Here is a 21,825-nt window from a genome sequence, read left to right as displayed (position 1 = left end):
AGCGGCCAAGTACAGAAGCTATGGAGGAAGTAAAAAGAGCTTGGTACCGTTTGCGATCGGGTAGGATGTCAGAATCGTCAGAGAAGTCCAAAAAAGCCAAGAGCTACAAACAGAACTATAAAAGAAAGCTTGTCATTGAAAATATCGGAACGAACAGTGCAGACTGCAATAGCAATGATTAAGGAGCAAGTTTGCGTTTCGACGACCGTTAATCCGTATAATCGAACGTTTGGAGTTCGCCAAAAAATACGTCCACAAGCCAATATCGTTCTGGAAAAAAGGTGCTGTGGTCAGACGAAAGCAAATTCGTGGTCTGGGTATGTTTTGTTTGCTTGGTCCGGTGGTGAAAATTTGGTTCAGATCGATGAATGAATGAATACATCGATATCCTTATACACAATTTGAAGAGCACGGAAGATCGGTTTGCCGAAGGATTGAATTTTTCAGCAAGACAACAATCCAAATCATACGGCACACAAAACGATGTCCAACTTCCGTCAATCTCGCCGATCGAAAATCTGTGGTCAATTCTTGATCCTAAAATTGATAATAGAACGGTGGCCAACAAAGCCATGCTGTTTGAGGAACTTCCAACGACATGGGAACAAATTGATCAACATTACCTGCCAAACTTGGTTGAAAGCATGTTCCGATGTCTACAGGTAGTTATGTGTGCCAAAGGAGGACACGAAATACTAATGACTGGTTTTCTATGCATTTGTTTCGAATACACGACATGTATTCTTTTTATTTGCCAGAGCAAAATGAGCAATCAATATTCATTTTATTATTTTGAATTTAGCCTAGCGCAGTGGCGATATCGTAATCAATGAGGTGCGATTATTGCTAGTTAAAAAAAATTATTTCGAAGAACAAACCAAACTTTAACGGAGCTTTTCTTTTCACTTGGAAGAATGACATGCAATTATAATCATGGAAAAATAAAATCACGATAACTGCTTTGAATTCGTCTCCCTTTTGATTACATTTTTAGAACTAACAGAGTGTATTCTTATTTATTGCCAGTACTGTACTATCGAGCATAGGGTTGTCTTCCTTGGACCTCAAGGGTATTCAAAAGGCTCTCTGGCTGCGTAATTATCCGTACATTGCCAAACTGCGTGATCGATGTCATCGTAACCGTTTCCACACCGACTGACATTGCTTTGAACAAGATTTATTCTGTGGAGATGCACATCTAACGAGTAGTGGTTGGACATAAGTCTACTCATTACACGAATGACGTCCAAACCTTTGAACTCTCGAAGAAACATTTGAAATTACCGAATATAACCACTGCCCAAGACTTCCTGTATCCCAATCGGTTTGCCAACTCAAGAGGGAACTCTGACGCAATGATTGGAAAAATTCATCGTATGGAATTTGTCTATAAAAAAATTCGCCTTCCTGGGCGCCTACCTTGGCGAGAGTGTCCGCCTTCTCATTGCCATTAATTGAGCCATGAGATGGGATCCATTCAAAGGTTATCTTATAAGATCTTTTGAATAATGTACTCATCTGCTGCCTCACTTTTGTGAGGAAATAAGATGAATGCCCACTAGTTTTCATCGACTGGAGAGCCTCAAGTGAACTGAGACTATTCGAGAAAATAAAGTAATGGTCTGCAGGTTTGTTGGAGACAATACTCAATGCGAAGTCGATTGCTGCCAGCTCAGCAACATAAACGGAACAAGGTTTGCGAAAGGCGCAAAAATTTTCATTGAAAACGCCGAAGCCAGTGGATCCATTGAGGCGAGACATAACAGTAAAGTCTTTTCATGCAACTGACTTTTTGGTACATTCGATTAAAAATTTGAGGAACGAAAATTGGGTGAAGCTGATCTGGAATCTCAAGAATTGCTTGTTTCATCGATAAATCGTATTCAATTGAGCAACTGCTAATGATGAGGAGAGCACGGTCTGGAGTAAATGATGGAAGACAAATATCTGACAAAATATATTGGTGATAAATTCCCATAAACCGAGATTGTATATTTAGATAAAGATTTTTTTCAAAGTTTTCAATCACAAGTGTGTTTGTGACTCCTCATTTTACCAGTATTCTGAGAAAAAGTTACCAGAATCGGTTCTGTAGAGGTGACTTTTAGCTGCTGAGAGAAAACAGAAAGAGCCGTACTCCAGAATAGACAGTTGGATAATGGATAATGTTTCTGCCCAAAAGCTTAAGTTGCAATTGAGCTCCGAACCGCTTTCGAATAAACACTACCCAATCCGAGAATTCAATCCCTAAATTCCTTGCCCATGAAGACAAGTTGTCTAAGGAATTTTGCAATGGTCCCTGCAAGTTTTCGGTCTGTGGGTCCTTTACAGAAACCACACCGTCATCTGCAAGCTCTCTTAGCGTAAATTGTTCTGCCAAATAACTGTCAATATATTTCACGAAAACAATATAAAGAAGGGGTTGAGACATGAGCCTCTGGGTAGACCCATATAATCTATTTCTGGAAGTTGTATCTCTCTTCTGAGTAACCACTGCGAAATTTGTGGCCGCAATGGCTGGAAGAATGTCCCAGATTTTTACAGTTGGTGCAATTGTGAACCCGCGGTACAAATAATCACACCAGAAAAACACTATCTACTTTCACATAGTTCGGGAGAATAGAACCAGCGAAAGTCACCCGAAACGAGTGTGAAGGTTTATATATTTGGTTGTCTTCCAAAGATGCTGCATGTAGTTGCCTGACATCCAGAATCTTCACAAGCTTTTTTTAGTTCTTCGACACTCAGACTCGCATCGGAGACTACACCTTCCATCTCCACATCTCGAGAAGGGATGTAACTGTTGAAAATCTCGTGGTCAACAATCTTCTTTGCCACATCAAAAATCGGTGCTTTTACACGCAGTTTCTCCGGTCTCTCTTTACATATCAAGACATCCGGATATTCACTCAGCAAATCTCTTGAAATGTCATGAGTTCTCAACAATTTCACTTTGGGCCGTACGAAAACAATCCATGGTGCCTTTGAGAACGGTTGATAATAGCGCGTCCACGCTGTTTTGTTAACGGCATTCAGTGGAACGAATAAACAGGCAACCGATCTGGACTCGCCAGGGAGGTGCTGCTCCCTCGCTGTTCCTATTGTTTTTGGTGCGCTTGAGACGAAAGAATAAAAAAACGACTAAAAACCACAAAAACCCAGCGGAGAAAAAGGAAAAAAAACACAGCTTCGATTATTGCTGATAGAGCACGAACAATAGACTTCCGACCCTAATATAATTTTTACCGCTCAAACATTTGCAGGGGAATGAGGTAGAACCATCTTCATTATTTACAAAAAAACTAGTTTGCACGTATGAGATATTTGGAAGCGTCTAATTTTTTTTACATTTTTTTCAGTTGGTGAATTACCTCGAAAAAGACTGGTCCTGCACTACAGAGATTCCAGCAGAACCACCGGAGTTCAGTGTATGGACATTCAACGCTTACGATTCCGTTGAAGTGATGTCACTGCAGCTGGGCGTAAAGTATGCATAATATATTATAGAAAATCTCAACGCCTCTATCCATTATATTTATGTATCCGTCAGGTACGAGAATCGTAACGATGGCATGACACTAATTGTGTACTGTCCATTTTGGATGCTCAACAAGACGGGTTTGATGCTTAGCTATAGAGTAAGTATGATTAATTATTTCTATTTTCTGTATGTACTGATTCAGATGATTTCGACGTCGATAGGCTCTCGAAAAATCATCCGATTCAGAAGTATCGCTATCGTTATATCAAGTTTCAGAACACGACCAATAATCGATCGATAGATTATGATATATAGATTTATTCCATGTTTTTTCTCTTATACATAAATCGATTATTTCTGTCATTTGCCGGTGTTGTTTCGTGCTGTGTTGATAGTTTGCCACTTCCGCCGAACGATATTCCAACAGTTCGTTTCATTTGTATTCTTTTTTAATCTCTCTACTTTTTATTCTTTTTCATATGTGTGTATCTCTAAAATGTTACGGGTAATGTGCGCAAATTTTCGCCAATCTTCATTAAATATCGTGCCTATTTTTCGTCACATTTTTGATTGTCAATTATCGTCTTTCAAATGAAGAAATCACGAAAAACTGAGAAGAAAGAGTTAGCTGGCAAAACCACGTACAAGGTATTTTGTAAAGCTCACGTTGTAACTCTTTTTAATGTTTTACTTTCGATATTTACTGTTCCCTATTTTGTTTCATCTTGTTGAATGGTTTTTGAATTGTTAACGCTTTTTCTTCTTTTTTTCCGAATCACAATGCACAAAAGAACTAACTACTATAACGATGGGCGTTGGCGCAGGATTTCTTTTTCTGATGTTTTGACGCTTTTGACAATTTGTTGCAGTTCGCTGTCGCTGCTTTGAAATTTTTCTTTTTTTCTAAATGGGGGAGGACAATGTGATTAACCCGTGTTTGCGTTCCCCGTCTTGAAAACAAATACAAAACAAGCTAGGAAAATATCGCGTAATGTCCTATTAAACCTGCACTCTTCTAAATTCATCACCCAATAGACTAATCCCAACTTTTCCAGGTACGAAGGGCAAATATTTGCGAGCTGCTCTCGAAGATTGACTGTGGATTCGCAGCGTTGAAAGTATGTAGTATGTACCCATAGAAATTGTTAATCAGAGACGCGAAAGGCCAGAATCATTTGGGGTATTTTCACTCATTAATTTCAAGTATTCATTTCATCGTCGGTAAGATTGATGTGGTCTCAATTATATCGCTAACTGTTCCAAAAGTCATGTCTTGTGGTACACTGAGGAGCGATCCAGTTCCATCAGAGGATCAGTCATGTTCGCTAAAACGAGCTGTTCGTGACCCATTATTCTGGAATCAGTAAAACGATTTCAGTATGAAGTATGAAACAAACTAGACTTGATCTTGATTTATTGTTTGAAGCTGATTATCCTAGATGCGATATTTCATTGAACTACAATATAACGTTTATCCATATTACAGAATTGCGATTCTAGTCCACATCACACGTTTTGTGGTGGCAAAGAAAAAAAGTTGCCTCAAAATATAACACAACAAAAACAATGACAACGAGTTAAAAAAGTTTATTGCCTTAGAAAAAATAGGGCAAACTTCGATCCAGCCATATGCCTATCGTGTTGCACTATGTTGGAATGTTAGCAATAACTGAAGGGTGATTTTTTATTCACATAAAAAATACAGGAAAATTATAAAAAAATCATATTTATTATAGAGAGTTAAACATCAATCCATGTTTCGTGTAAATGTTGACCACAACTACGTTCATAGCTGATCTATGCGTTAAGTCCAATTTTGAGTTACTTTTTCGAGCATATCAGTTTATCGGCATAAACAAGAAAACCACTATATCGGTTTGGCATGAAATGGCTGAATTGCCCAATATTTTACGATTGGGCGGAATTGCGAGGATTAAAGTTTTTTTCAATGTAATCGACCCCATTGTCACGGTACCGCTGGATCACCTCTCGACTGTAGTGGAAGCTTTTCAAATCTGGTCAAAACTTCACCGGATTTTTGTGAGCCTTAATGAACGGAAGGAGTCAAGTAGTCAGCTCAAGAACTTCCGCATAACTCGCATAATGATTCTCCGGATGGTTCTTTGGTTAGAGTTGTGCTTATCGATGTCGTAGTCCGAGAGTATAGGATTTGTCATATTCGTTCTCAATATCTTCAACCTCAGCTTCCGATAGTGGGTGTCCAAAATCATTTTTTTTTCTCTCTGGAAGCCTGCACAACTTCATCACAACACAACAATTCGAAAGATACAGTTTTTCCAAACAATTTACTGTCAAAAGATTTCAGACACGCCTACTACGACCGCTGCACAGTGCATCAATACGAATTGCCGACACCTATCATTTTATAGGATTTCCCGGTTATTCTGAATCTTGTATGGACGCATAGGACTATAGACCTCACTACGGACCGCTTTTCCAGAGGAAACTCGCTGCTGCTGAGGAGATCACATTACGTGAAATCCAAAGAAAATCTCATTCGACTCCCACTATCTCTGTTTGTAGATGAAAATAGTATGTTGCACCTGAAGGGTCGCGTAGTTTAAACATCGTTCGTACCAAGAAGCTGATTTTCTCAGTTTTACAGTTGCACCATGACGAAGTGGTAGCGTATTCGTGATTTGTCCCACACCCGAATGTTGCAAAAAGACATTTCAATCGCCGTGTTAGTATCCCGGTGAACCGTTAACAGATAATTGGACCGAGAGAAAAAAGGACAATTATCCGTGAATGTGGCCACAGGTCGTCGGATTCCGACGGTTATCGCTGAATCTGTAAAGCTTCTTGGTAAAGATCTCAATTTCCTTCTATTTCCACTTACCGAAAGCCAGACAAGTCGAAATAAACGACCATGTGTTTGTGAGCTGACATTCTTCTCCCATAATTGTCACTAGTCAGAGTAATCAAACATGAAAGAGAGTCCACTACGAGTATGATGAGTGACGAATGCATTAAAAAAAGACTAATTTCGGATGGCATTGAGAAAAAACTACAAAAGATAATTGGTAAATGGAACAATTTTTCCTTAAATTCACATTTACAGAAATGATTCGACGCATTGTGGGACGGCTAATTCCGTCCGCTCTTCGCATAACATCTTCCAGTGTCACGTTGAAGAGTAGACAGGAGAGTCCATCGCCTTGTCGATGTCCCTTGTGAGTCTCAAACGATTTCGATAGATCGTCTGAGATCCGCACACTGCACACCGCACACCGTTCAACGTTGCCTGAAGTAATTTTGTCAGCTTTCGGGGAAAGTCGTGTTCGTCCAAGATTCCCTAACCGTATGAATTGAAGCCACGAGACGTCGAACGCCGTTTTTTCACGTGCGAACAACTGCTCCAACGGCATCAAAGCAAGGGTTTTTTGCATCGAATCGTTACTGGCGATGAAAAGTGGGTCCATTACGACAATCCTGAACGTCTGGTAACGTATGGATACCCCGGTCATGCATCAACATCGACGGCCGCGCAGGATATTCACGGCCAGAAGGTTATGCTGTCTATTTGGTGGGACCAGCTGGGTGTGGTGTACTATGAGTTGCTAAGACCGAATGAAACCATTACGGGGGACCTCTACCGACGACAACTGATGCGTTTGAGTCGTGCACTGAAGGAAAAACGGCCACAATACGAACAAAGACACGATCAAGTTATTTTACAGCACGACAATGCTCGGTCGCATGTCTCGAAACCGGTCAAAACATACTTGGAAAAGCTGAAATGGGAGGTCCTATCCCACCGCCGTATTCTCCAGACATTGTTCCGTCCGATTACTACCTTTTTCGGTCGATGCACCATGGCCTGGTTGACCAGCACTTCTCCAATTTTGATTAAGTCAAAAATTGGATTGGATTATTTTCGCAAAGGGATTCGGGAATTGCCAAAAAGATGGGAAAAAGTTGTGACTAGCGATGGGCAATATTTTGAATATTAAATTTGTAACCATTTTTGCAGTATAAAGCATTAATTTTTGAAAGAAAGAACAAGAAACTTACCGGTACTCCTACTATCATAACATTTTGTGTTCGGTAAGTGTTAACCGAAGCAGATTTCTAACGTTCTCGGAACGCAAGGACTAACCCAATCGACATGACATGACTATACCACATGGTTGTGAATATGTCCAAGATTTCACCCCGTCTGCCTTTAATACAAAAAACAAAAGAATTTATTTTAATATTTAGTACGCTTTGGGTTGGTTGATCCATAATGTATTTAATTGTAAGGTATTTCATGGTTCAACTGAATGATAATTTTTATCCGTATGGTTAATATTAAGTCGGGGAGAGATAAATCCAATTTTTTTTGTGAAATTTGAAACTTTATCTAAGTTGTTTCGGATTGTCCGATTTGGGCCAAACATGCACCGTTGTGTTGTACAATTTGTTGCTATTTTAAAGATAGCTTCAAAATACCTCTCTCATGGAATTCTTGCTCCAGATTGGCGTAAAACTCTAGTAATAAATTTTCACAATCTTCTTTTGAACCCAATTTCCTATCACTCGTGAAGTTTTACAATGCGAAAAAAGGGGGGCAATCGCTTAGTGTCAGGTCCGGACTATATGGTGTATACATTGAAACTTTCCGAAATTGGATAATGCGAAACATCTTGAATAAAGTTTTGAATTTTACGTAAACAATAATGGATTTTCCCCTATCCTAATATATAATAGTAGCAATGGATTAAATTTATCAATCAAGCTATAGAAGATAGAAGCTACTGTCTTTCATTCCGATCGTAAAAGAACACGTCATGTATGAAATTAACGCTCAACTCATATCCATTTGTCGAACGTCCCACGTTTATACCTACTAGAAACAATGTACATAGGAGACCCGAAGGATTCAAAATTTTACCCGTTCATTCAGTGTTATCCATTTCTAAAACTGGAACCAGCCGTAGATTCATAAAGTGAACACACAAACCGGGGGAACAGACGTAGAAAATCCAGCTCATGATCTCCGTTCAAACACACCGTCTCTTATCCACTTATCGCAGCATATGTCTCCCACCTGATGTTTTCGTTTCCGCATGCTTCAATTAGCTCTTTCCTAGCTTTGTTAAGCGTTGTTCATATTTATAAAAAAAAACATCGACGAATGCAACGCATGACGTATCATTCAGTGTGTACGCGGGATACTCCAGAACTCAGTTCCCGTGTGCAGGCAAAACTGTTCGCTGTGCGTAGTTTTCGGCGATCATTTTCATAGGTTTGAACAAAAAGTTTTTATGCTTCCAGATTAACTGAATGACTGAATTGTTTTTTACTCCGTTCCAATTTTGTAGATGTGTTGTTGGTGGTAGAGACTAGTTATAATAGCACCAGGTGCTCGGTTCCAAGGCCATTTGTTTGTGTTGTGTTGATAATTTTGGCACTTTCCTGTTATTCAAAGTTTACCAATGATGCCAACGATTCACTATTCTCGATCATTGCTAATCATTTTTCCCGTTCGACGTCAAACAGACCAACGATGAGAATACCAACATATTGTATCATCCACCCGAGTACGATGGTCCTATCCTGTTTTCCTTCCGCGAGAAAGCATTTTTCGGCAAAAAGAAGGCGGCTATCCGAGTGGATACTGGCGAATGGAGCGAAAAGTTCTCGCTTGATGTGGCTGGTTCCAGCGGTGTCATATTATGTCAGGCTAATAATATGACTTATCAGGTGGGTGCTGTTCATTCATTTGTGGCATTGTTTAGACGATTTTCCTTTCGTTTCAGATTGGCGTTCATAACACTCTGACGCACAATTCGTTGACAAAGCAGATCGTCTTTATGCCATACTTCGTGCTGATCAATCGAGCAGAGTTCGACGTGGATGTGCAGGAACCTCTGCGACCGGGGGATCCATGGACGAGGGTTAAGGTGAACGATTGTGTTCCCCTGTGGCCGAAGACAGAGGAAAATCGAACATTGCGGTTGCGGGCAGATGGTTATCCTGAAATTACCGCTTCTTTCATTTATACCGAGGTGCAATGCACCCTGCTGCAGTTGAAGAACCGGTACGGAGGTATCAACGTAGACGTGCACGTGACTGAAGGTGCCATATATGTCACCTTCTCGTGCTATCACATTGGGGATGCTCCGTCACTGATAATGAACCACACGAGCGAAGAGTTTGCATTCAAGGAGAAGGGTGACGTGAACGGGAAGATTTTGATGCCCAATCAAATGGTCTTGCACACCTGGATTAATCCAGCGGGCGAGAGAAAGATTGTTTGGGACAGCGGTTCGAAACTGGTTTCGATTGAGAGTGATTTAAGGCGGGACGATATAAGTGAATTCAAATCTCCCACCGATAAGGACATCTTCTGGGTGTCCTTCCTGAATGGAACGCAGCGTGTGCTGCTGGTTACCGACAATGCGAATATCGCTTACGGTGTTCACAGTGCCAGTCGGTTGGATCAAGTGACCCAAGAGATCAAGATTGAAATACACGGAGTTGGGTTATCCCTCGTGAACAACAGCAAACAGTGTGACCTCATGTACATCGGAATAGCTAGCTCCGGAGTTATTTGGGAAGAATGCAAGAAATCCGGTCGCTTTAAACAGATGAAAATCCAGGAAACCTTCTACATGGAAAACACCTATCAGCAATTTTTGAGAGACATGGAAATCGGGGTGTCGTCAAAGAAGAAATATTTTCTGGAAGGCGAAAAACGCATTGAAATCGATTTCCACAATAATATTATTAAGAAATCCACCGATCGAGCCATCAAACGTACCTTCTATCCGGGTGTGTGGCTCGAGATGAAATCATCCTCTCATCAGTTGCAATTCCACGCGAAAATCAATCGCATACAAATCGACAATCAATTGACGGACTGCATATTCCCAGTAGTGCTAGCACCGATTCCACCCCCGAAAAGTGTGGCCGCCACTACTGAGTTTAAGCCCTTCATCGAGATGAGTATGGTGCAACGAATCATTCCCCATTCCAATGTGAAACAATTCAAGTATCTGCGAGTTTTGATGCAAGAGTTCCACGTTAAGGTGGATCTGTTGTTTATCAACGAAATCTGTGAGATGATCAGTACGGATATTACCGAAGCGGAAGCCGTAAGTATTAGCAATGCACACCCTCGAGAACCAAATAATAACGAAACGGTTTCAGAAACGTCTGTTCGCTGAGGACCTGAAGGTGCAGACCCAACCGTTACATGCCCACGTCGCGATCCAATCGCAAGCGGAGGTGAAAAATTTTTACGACAATCTTCATCTGGGTCCACTGAAGATTCACGTTAGCTTTTCGATGGCTGGCTCGGAATCGAAGGCCTTGCCGGGCATACTGTCCACCATCCTTCAAGGTGTGGGCGTGACGCTAACCGATATCAATGATGTCGTGTTTCGGTTGGCATTTTTCGAACGGGAATTCCAATTCCTAACCCAGCGACAGTTGGTTTCGGAGTGTGTGGCTCATTACAGTGGCCAAGCGGTGAAGCAGCTTTACGTGTTGGTGCTTGGGTTAGATGTTATTGGAAATCCCTATGGTTTAGTGGTTGGCTTTACCAAGGGCGTCGAAGATCTGTTCTATGAGCCGTTCCAAGGAGCCATCCAGGGCCCAGGCGAGTTTGCCGAAGGGTTGGTGCTCGGAGTGAGATCTCTTTTCGGGCATACCGTGGGTGGTGCTGCTGGTGCAGTTTCCAAGTGAGTATCGTTAGAATTTCTAGAAAAAACTGCTTTCACAAATGGTCGGTGTTGAATCAGACCGAACTAAGTAACAAAATAAGAAAAAATGAGTTAAGAGGGACCCTATTTTGGAAGATCGAAAAATAACGGATTTTCGTGTTTTTTTTTTGACGTAGGATTACAGTATTGGAGATAAAAAGGTAAACAACAGGTTCCTTTCACTACTAAGGGATGTATCGAAAATACGCTATAACGGCCATTTATGCGCAAATGAATGCAGTTGTGCTCACCTGTATTTAGTATCTAAATCTGTCGAGAGTCCACTAAGAATCCACTGTTTACGTGTAGATTTTTCATTTCTTCCGGAATATCGCGTATCAAAAAAAGGCTTAGACACATGGTTGCGAGAGAAAGGTATTACAATGAATAAAGTGGCAAAACGTTTCGGTATTCATCCGACAAGTATGAAATCCGGAAACGATCTCATTCGTGGAATCCGAACAAATGAAGCGTATAAGTTTGCCCCAAAACGTGCGGTCCTTAATGTGTTAGATAGGACTCGAGAGCTCTTCCGGAACCATAATTTTACATCATAGTCATTGGTGAGGATGTGAGTGACCATGCGGAGTAAGCAGGCAATCTGCCTATGTGGATTGAAGTCGTTAAGTTTCTACACAAAAGGAATAATAAATGCCGATATGTACCAATCTTAGTGTTTGCAGAAAAGGTTGCTTCCACTATACAAGAATTGTATCCCACCACTATCCTGGCCGAACTGGCATTGGTCTATTATGCCAAAATCACTCTAAAGTGGTATAAGGGTAATGATGTAGATTTGGTTGGAAAAGACATCAATCCGTCAAACTGCCCTGCTTCGCCCGATCTAGAGATACTGGACTATTGTCAAGCGTATCTAAAGGGATGATAAGGTCAATAATACCATGGCGAAATTCAAGAAAAACTGGAACGCTGCGTCCTAGAAAGTCGATTGATCCACTGTACAAAACTTAAAGAAAGGTGTTAAATCGAGCGTTTTTCCAATACTTATTTTTTATTTGTTATTCTTCACACACTGTAAAAAGAAGGTCCATAAAACATTGCCAAACGATTTCCTTGTTTGATTGATCAATAAAAATGGATTTTGAGGTTAAAAATGAGTTTAGAGCGATATTTACGATACAACCCTTCGTAACGATTATTCGAATATTAACAATAAAGTAGGTGATTTGATCATCCCTACATAATCTAGTCAGGACTCCCTGATGCAATAAATATAACTACATTGCCTATTGACGCATATTTACGCGATCCGCGTTGACGGCATTGAGCTTCGTATTACAAATTGGGGGAGTTTGCATGACAATGGGCCTGATTCTCGAAAACACTTCGAATACACTTCACGGTGGAAACGGAATGAAACGTATTCGCGATGACAACGGTACGGTGTCGACATCTGGATACGAGATTAGTTTCCCACTAAACTTATCATTATAATATCAAATTATCTTCAGATGAAATTTTTGTATGAGATTATTATACCACATGAAGAAAACAAAGTTTTCCACTCATATTAAATACCAGTTTGATACGAAGAAGTTAATTTTCATTAATTATTTTTTATTTGAAAAGTGCTCATTCTGCCTGAAAACTCATCTTTATCTTCGACACTTCACTAACTCGTAAAACGTAGTTCAATGGCGTGCCGTTTATTTCGTTTCCACCGTGAAGTGTATTCGAGAATCAGGGCCAATATGGGTTTTCAGAAAAAATGGACACACTTTTGAAATAAAAATTATGGGCCTGATTCTCGAATACACTTCACGGTGGAAACGGAATGAAACTTATCCGCGGTGACAACGGTACGGTGTCGACGTCTGGATACGTGATTAGCTTCACACTAAACTTATCATTATAATGGGCCTGATCACGAACATCATTGCCACATACGCTTTCACGTCACTTACACTTCACTTAATCTTTTTGTGTCTATCTTCATTGTCATGGACAGTTGAGTGTAAAAATTAACTCCGTGAAGTGAAAGTGTTCATTCCTGTTTATAAGTGACATGTTGGTTGCATAATGTCGGGTGTTTGAACGTAGTGTCAGTTGCATAATTTCGGACGTTTGAACATTATGTAGGTAAAATTAATACAGCGTTAATTAATCGTATATTTTAGATCGACAAGTTTGCGATTATACTTCGATGCTTAGTTTGCTGAATCAAATGCTAGCTCAAAGATGAGGAGGAATATTTGGTTGCTCGGGAATAATGTAGTTGTTGAACATATGGGAATGTAATTTTACGCTAGAGATAAAACATGACTATTATGTTTAATAATCGAAATCTCGCATACTCTTGTACTTAGCTTTGTCTTACTCGTTTGAATAGTGAGAAATATTTAGAATATTTTTTTATGAACCGTTTCTACAATTTTGATGAATAATTATAACTTCTATATCTCAGAACAAACCCGAATTTATCAACCTCACGATCAGTATAATCTGAGCTACTCCCATATGGGATTCTGAAGTTTAATCCTCTTATCCTTCCCATTTAATTTTGTTTAATTATTTAAACAGAAACTGGTCAGCAGCGTCGGCTAGAAGCATAATCCCCATAGAAAACATCTGATGGGTTTCAAGGAATTTGACAAAAGCGGAAAGTGATTCAGATTTTCTTTAGACGGATATCAAAATCATGGAAAAAGAACTAGAGAAGAATTTAAAAACAGCATCTTGTGAATTCTTTGCAATGATAGACTCATTTTTTCCTTGTTTGAAACTTATTATCACTTTTTTAATAATCTTTCATTTCAGTATGTATGTAAAAACTTACCGTTGAAAATATTTATAACGTAAAAAGTTATAACTATCGTCTTGATTCTGGTCTGGTCTGCCAATTGTGAATGTTTGAATTACAAAAAACTAGCTCTGCAATGTTGGAAAAACTTTTCAGTTTTTATTTTATCTTCAAAATATCAACAAATCAATATTAAACATAATCAATCATGATCGTATTTGGGCCGGTGGCCTCCATTGCCATTTTATGGTGTTGCAACTCTCTCTTTGTCTAATCCTAAAAATAGAAACAAAAAAAAATCTGTTCATTCAGGACAATCGGAAGTAAACCTCCGCCATGTTACAATGGGCCTACGGGAACTACATTTTTAATCCTTAATTACATCCCATAGCGCATTCACCTAATCCAAATAACGTCCTCTGGATACGTCAGAATTACGTTCTAAAAATGCCACCAGGCGTGTAAATTGCTGTTTGTTTATCTTTTGTTTCTTAAACAAGACAAGACAAGATTCAAACAAACTAATGCCGTATCCAGATGTCGACACCGTTCCGCCGTTATCGCGAAAAGAAAATTTCATCCGAAGCTCTGTCTATTTGCTGTCGGAAAATAAAAAGTAAACAAGGCTGGATCATTCGATCTCGTCGAAATATTTGCCAAAACATTGCGTTTTTTGTTTGTCTAGATTCGTTTTCGGTATCGTGAGAAAGGTAGAAACGAGTGAAATTTCGATTGGAGCGATTTCGGAAATCATGAAAAAGCATAATACGCTGAGCACAGTAGGGCGGAAATCCGGAAGTGGAAGGCCTCGTAAAACCTCGGTTCTCCCAGATCGCCTTATTCACCGCTTGGTTCAATCGAATTCCGCATCGCTTCATTTACAATGTATAGTAATTTGCATACAATTGCGGTGAATTTTCCAGAAAAATCATGATAAATGCTGTTGCTGATGCTGTTTACTTTTCTCTTTCCAACACTGTCCGTCTTTCGGAAACATATTGTGGGTACAAATTGAGAAACGAAGATTGATCGCATCGTGAAGATTGTACAATTTCAAACGTTATCGAATCTATAGCCATTGACACTGTTTGTACGCAATCTGTATCGAATTATCATCGATACTTCGATACTTCACTGAACGCTCCGTTCAGTCCGGCTGCAGAAAAGAAATGGGATTGCAAGAGAAGAGCATAATGCATAGGCGTGTGAGCAAGATCATCCACATCACAAAAAACAACTAAATGAATTTCCGAGCGAGCGCCAGCTTTTATACAGATTTATGTGATTTCAATAGCTTGTTTTCAAAGCAATTTTCAAGCTGTTGAAATAAGTTTCCGGACCAATCATTCACAAGCATATAACTCTTGGACATTTTATTTTTCGATTGAAGTGATTATCATACCACTCCGTTCAGCCGTCAAATATTTATTAACTTTCAAAATCTTGCACTCCAAGTGTAACGCTCTCGTTTTCGAAATTTTGAACTCACACCCCGGTACAGAAATGAATGTCGTAATTCTATATTATAACGTACCACCATTTTAGGAGAGAGCAATCACCAACCCCCAATTTTAATTCAAACATTCGAAAAAAATAACTAAATTCCGTTATTTTTCGAACTTCCAGAGCCAGGTCCAACATTTCCGAAGACAAAACATGAAAATCGAGTCTTCTTTGAGTCGCTTTGCTTCGAGCAGGACTACTTGCATAAACCTCCTTCTCTCTCTTGCTACTGAGTCACAACGAACGTATTCGTTGTTCTAATTAGGTGGTGGATCATTTCAATATGCCGTCATTTAACCATCGTGGATCAGAAAACAACGAAAGCGCCCGAATGACTTTTGATTTATGTTGAAAGAGAAACTGCTGAACGAAGCAGATCTCATTTCCAATTGAAGCGAAGTCCCTTGACGATCCTCAGTTGAAGATGACTTTGTCGAGCACTGTTTCGAAGTATGTAGTAGCGAACAATCAATTATTTCTTAAACAAAATTCTACTTTTATCAGATCACACTAATGTGACAAGCAGCCAGTTTTATGGCATAAATTTATTTGAATAATCAGCAAAAACTTGTAATAGTATGCTGTCAGAGTGGACCAAGTGCATACGACCATGGCGACTAGAGAGAAACCACATTTTTCTGAGAACCAGAAAATGGAAAGAATTTCAAATGAATTGTTGGATTTCTCTGCATTAGAAGATTCTGTTCTTGTACTTCAAGGAATATGGAACAGTATATTGAAACACAATATATCTGATCAAATCTTTTATTTTATCTTGCTCAGATAGAGTGGACCAAGTGTCAGAGTGTAAATATTGTAATTACTAGCTGTTTCATGATGAATTTTAAATCTAACCGTGGTCTTTCATTGACTGCAAGTACTCTTTTTCAAAATCACCCTTATTACTTTGTCGTTCAAATATATTTTTCATAGAAAATCAAGGAATGTACAGTGAAAGCTCTCTATAGCGACATCGCAAGGGACCGTCGTTATAGAGAATTGTCGCTATAAAAGTTTTTCGCTAAAAGGAGAGAAACGCCCAAGCTTACGCAAAACAATCAAATTATATTAGAGACAAAAGCAATTGATGTCTAACCATCTGGAAACAAAAAACATTGAACAATGAATATAAAATTCAGCTCTTTCGTTCGGTAGAATTTTTTTTCTAGATAGAAAAAAATTATTGTTAATTGATTTTTTGTTAATAAACCAGCATAGATAATCTGAAAAGCATCTGCTTGCTGGGTGGGCTTATAGTTTCATTGTTGAATGCTCCGTCAGGCTCTGATTTCATGAATGATTAATTTTATTTATCTCATCGCCGGAAAAAATGTACCAATTGAACATCATTGAAGCCAATGTTTTTACCCTTTTCACGACTCTAGTCCATTTTTTTGATGATGAATGAATTCGTATTGTGCGGCACATTGAATTCATTAAACAATGTTGTCTATTTAGTACCCTTACGATACTTCATGTTAGTGCCTGAATTTGATATCAAAAGTCTTATCCATATAACAATTGCGCAAACAATACATTCATTTTTAAATTTATTGCAGTTTTAATGCAATTTCATTCTAGGACGGGATTCTTGTACAACAATTTTTCGATTAATTTGTTAAAATAAGCTTACCCTATCTTTTATGGTTTAAATTTCTGTTTTTGTAAGTATCCGAAAATTTAAATCAATTGGGCGTGAACAGATGTTCAAAGTTGATTAAACCTTATAATACACAACATAGACTATTAATTTTTTTTATAGACTATTCTAACCTCGAGTCAACCGCGAGTAATCGGTTACATATTACTAACATAGTTGTAAGCAAACATTGTCGAAATATTGAACTCCCGGCCCCGTTAGGCTGACGCCATATGATCCTTAATAAAATATATATTTTGGATAAAAAAATAGACTATTTACGTTCGTAGGCACTGACATTGACACACACACTATGAGCGGAGTGAAATTGAAATTGTCGCAATAGGGAATGTTATGTTTTAGTAAATAGAAGCGATAATGTGTCGTTATAGGGAAATGTCGCAATAAAGAAAAGAATTTCTATGCGATTTTGAAGGGACATTTAGACATGTCGTTATAGAGAGATTTGTCGCTATGAAGATTGTCGTTGTAGAGAGCTTTGACTGTACTTGGTTCACTCTGATTGAACACATTATTAAAAATTGTTAATCTTCAATGTAAATTACGGAAAACAAACATTTTCAGAATGAGGCAGTGACTCCGACTTCGAAATAATACTTTATACTGAAGAATCTGGTATCTGTATCAATCTGCATGCGGCCCTTTGGGCCTTTCTGGTTGGCCCACCTGGTGTCTGGTGGCTCACTTCATTTTAAACCATTTTGTATGTGTATTAATCGCGAAAACCTAAGAAATCAATACCTTTTTTTTGACGTAGGATTACGTCTCTCAGTAATGGTGAATAGTTTTAACGTTAATAACTATTTTGTTGGAACCATATGTTGATGATCTGCATACCAATCGAATAGGAAATTCTCTAATATTTGTGTGATATGCTCTACATTACGATTCCCTATCTCTCAAATGGTTTAAATTACAGAAAATTGGGTGCATTCGTATTATCCTATCCATTTTTCTGCCCATTTGTGTGCTAACCTATTCGTGCTGTCAATAACGAACAACGAACAAGTCATACTGTTTATATGCCAAAGCGAATAAGGCGCGCGTGAATCACTCATTCGAAATGAAATTTTTCAAAAATATTGCGATTAAAGCTCCGAATTCATCCAGGAAGAATGGAAGAAATCATCGCACATAGTGGTGCAATTTTGATCGGTGGAGACACCGCATCACTTCAGTGCTTCTCTATTTTTGATTCTGTTGCTGAAGTGTAAGTTTAAAGTTTCGAAAATAAAAGCGTTACGTTTGAGGTGCAAGGTTTTGAGTGTCAATACTTCTCTGTCGGCTGAACGAAGTGGTATGAAAATCGGTTAATTCGAAAGATAAAAGGAGTATGGGTGATTTTCATTACTTATTTATCCAAAAACTTGTTTTAATAGCTTGAAAATTGCTTTGAAAGTAAACTATTGAATTACTAAAAAATTGTACCCTTTTTTTACAGATTTTTGAGACTTCAATAGTTTGCTTGAAAGTCCATCTCAGTCAAGATTGGCCAGTAGTTGATGCTTGTCACCGGCTGTCAGTGAAAGCATTCGCGTCGGTGTCCACACCGTTAGTTGGAGATTGTTGACACTGCGTCTAGCACGAGAAGAATGTTCGCGGTGCATACTGAGTGCAGTACGTACATTGTATTCTTCTCGCGAGAACAAAAATTAAGCATAAATCAACCATCTTCAGCTTCTTCTACAAAACTACCCATCGGCTCTTTCCAGGGCCACAGAATTTTTCGACTGAAGAATTATTTTGAAAATTTTGATGTATTCTAAAATTAATAAATAGCTGGAAGAGTGTTTGTGTGAAGTTAGGAACATATTCGGATTTATCGGTGATGATTGTTACGGTGACGGTTCGAGAAACATCACAATTCCAGAAAATTCTAGAGAACACATATTTTCTTGTCGAGAGTTTTCCTTTTCTTTCGAGTGATTCTTTGGTTCGCGATAAGTCATACAGAAGCTATATTATAATACATAATGCATGATGCAATCTCAATAGAACGTGATGCAATTCTCCAGCAGGCAGCGCGAAGAAGCACGTTGAAAGAAAATTTCTAGAATCAGACTCAATAGAATGCAATATGTATGTGTGTCTAATGTAAATAGAGGAAATATTGCATCGCGCGTTATAAATAGGCTTATATGCATCGTTAGGAGAGAAAGAGAAAAAAAGATAGCAAAAATGCATTCTCGCGTATGTATAAACACCCCAAGAATTTTGGAATAAAATCAGTCAATCACGGAAAGTCTCAAAGTGTATCACTTAAATTCGGAAATTCTTAGAGTGTACTTCTTCTGTGCAGATATTCCGTTCAGCAATAAGCCTTTTTATGGCACTAATTTGTGCTCGACTTATATTCACAGATTATCAAACACGCTTCCACAAATTGAATTAATCGTACGTGGGGTTAGCACCACGAGTTCAACGTTAACAATAATGATCATGATTTTCAGAATTGACTTTAAATTTTTTCAGTTGATTCACCTCTAGCCTTGAAAAAGGACAATTGGGAAACTGAACTAAACACTCGTCTTTGTGGAAGACCATTAACTGATAAATCGTGAATGACTTATTGATGACTTCTATCCGATCATGAATTCAAGCATTGTTTCCAGATCAAGAGTGGCGTCAAACTGCAACGCATTTCAAGCCGGATGTGAAGAAGGTATTTTTCAGTGCTGAGAGCTATGTTCTTCGGTGGGAAACAGAATGTGAAAATTTATTCCGCAGCGGCTGCTGTTGCCATTACCACCACTATACAACCGATTCAGTTCGGATTTTTCGTTACCGTTCTGCGTGTTCATTGGGAGCGTTGAAGATGTAATTTTGTTAAGAGATACTAGGAAACTACTTGGATATTCAATAAGTTCTGTGTTTCAATGTCACAACGAGCATTCAATAGTACATGCTGAGAGTATGAGAGTAGTACTATCTACTTGGCGTTTTACTGCTTTGCGAAACGTTCGCGACCCTCACTTAGTGAAAGCATTCTTTCGACGGTCCTTACCAATGTAGTTGTACGTGAAAAATGCCGTCGTGTCTTGGACACCACTCTCCTGAATCCTTAAATGGAGAATGATTGGAAGCTACAAATCTACACAGCTTTGAGTTCAATTCATTCGAAGTCAGAATTTTGTCACACCGTCCGATCTGACTTAACACCGATCAAACGAGAGAGAAACAAATAATACATATGAACTCTTCCAGAATCACCGGTGCGATGGGCAAAGGTTTGGCTGCGCTGACATTCGACGATGACTACCAGAGGAAACGGCGAGATGCACTGAACAAAAAACCGGCCTCCCTGCAGGAGGGCATTGCTCGTAGCGGTAAAGGGCTAGTGATGGGGGTGTTCGATGGTGTAACAGGTGTTTTCACCAAACCGATCAGTGGGGCCAAAGAGGAGGGGGTTGAAGGATTCTTCAAAGGATTGGGTAAAGGAGCGGTAGGATTGGTGGCACGCCCCATCGCAGGCGTGACCGACTTCGCTAGTGGAAGCTTCGACGCGGTTAAACGAGCTACAGAGCTATCGGATGAGGCAATTCGGCTTAGACCTCCTCGTTTTCTACATAAGGATGGAATTGTGAGGTCTTACAACAAGAGGGAAGCGGAGGGCAACAAGCTGCTGAAGTGAGTTGGAGTTTGTGTCATATTGCTGTTGTCTGCTTGTTATTATTATTGTTTTTTTCGCAGAGAAATCGATAAAGGGAAGTTCACCGCTACAGATACATTCGTTTTCTACGACGTCGTGGTTGAGAATAAGGATATTGTCGTTCTAACAGATTGTCGCATCATCTATGCGATCAAAAGTGAACTGTTTGGAGGTTGGCAGGTAAATTCCGTTAGCTAGTCATCTAGTTGAGCAATAAAATAGTTACCACATTCGATTTCAGTGCGAGTGGTCACATCGGTGGACAGAAGTGCTGAGTATTACGATACTGAACGATGGAGTTGAAATGCTGCTGCGCAGCAAGGATAGCAAATCTGCTTTCAAGAAAATGTTCAGCTCCTCTGGAAATCACAAAAAGATCGTGCTTATCCCGCACGCACATCGCCGCAATAGGCTCATGGAACACATGGAACGTCTGCGACAAAAAGCCGAATGATAAATAGTTGATGGCGCATCAGGTGATGGATGCATCACGGTAAGCAAGCTTTGAAGGGCAACAATAACAATATTCGCTTTGCGCGACGATGTTATTTAACCGTTAATTTTATTATCACTAGCTTAGCTATTGTTAGATCAGATTTTTAAGAAATAACGATATATACCAAGGTTTATTAGGCTGCGATGATGATGTTATTTATCCCAGTTCCATGTTTATATATCATCTATTCATATAATCTACCAGTGGATCTTCACTTGGAGCCGCTATAGCTTTCATTGAAAGGTACAACACACCTTTCTCACAAAATGTCACCAATGAAAGAAGACCAAATAGTGTATAGCTAGATTTTTATTACTTTCTCAACGCGAGTATCGTTCTAGCACAACGGCGAATATCTCTTTTCTATCTAGTAGCGCGAATAGTTGCTCCAAAACAACATTTATAAGCAGTACAAAACAGCAAGAAAAGATGATACGGGGACATTATCGAAGAAAATAATGTCTGTAAAGAAAAGCAATTGCTTTCAGAGAATTTTTTGTTTTTATTTTGAATTCTATTGAGTTTCTCTATTGCACACTGAATAAATGTATTTAATATTTGAA

The 21,825-nt window shown here is 39.1% G+C and overlaps 1 protein-coding gene across 9 annotated transcripts in view; it reads left to right on the top strand.

The window, feature by feature from the left end:
- LOC129764739 (intermembrane lipid transfer protein Vps13) overlaps window positions 1-21,825 on the top strand; it is a 75,326-nt gene extending 53,501 nt beyond the window's left edge. For 7 of the 9 annotated variants that reach the window (XM_055764175.1, XM_055764174.1, XM_055764177.1 and 4 more), the window contains 9 exons: window positions 3,360-3,487; window positions 3,551-3,638; window positions 4,537-4,599; window positions 8,987-9,190; window positions 9,247-10,584; window positions 10,640-11,172; window positions 20,322-20,744; window positions 20,808-20,946; window positions 21,008-21,825. In XM_055764175.1, the coding sequence (XP_055620150.1) occupies window positions 3,360-3,487; window positions 3,551-3,638; window positions 4,537-4,599; window positions 8,987-9,190; window positions 9,247-10,584; window positions 10,640-11,172; window positions 20,322-20,744; window positions 20,808-20,946; window positions 21,008-21,220 (3,129 nt within the window). In that variant the 3' untranslated portion in view covers window positions 21,221-21,825. Of the gene's footprint in view, window positions 1-3,359; window positions 3,488-3,550; window positions 3,639-4,078; window positions 4,130-4,536; window positions 4,600-8,986; window positions 9,191-9,246; window positions 10,585-10,639; window positions 11,173-20,321; window positions 20,745-20,807; window positions 20,947-21,007 lie in introns of all 9 variants that reach the window. The other 2 variants (XM_055764179.1, XM_055764182.1) reach the window with 2 other exon arrangements.

This window comes from Toxorhynchites rutilus, chromosome 2, assembly GCF_029784135.1.
Source record: "Toxorhynchites rutilus septentrionalis strain SRP chromosome 2, ASM2978413v1, whole genome shotgun sequence".
NCBI lineage: Eukaryota > Metazoa > Arthropoda > Insecta > Diptera > Culicidae > Toxorhynchites > Toxorhynchites rutilus.
Note: the sequence above shows the minus strand (reverse complement) of the source record. Positions and strands in the feature narration are given on the sequence as shown.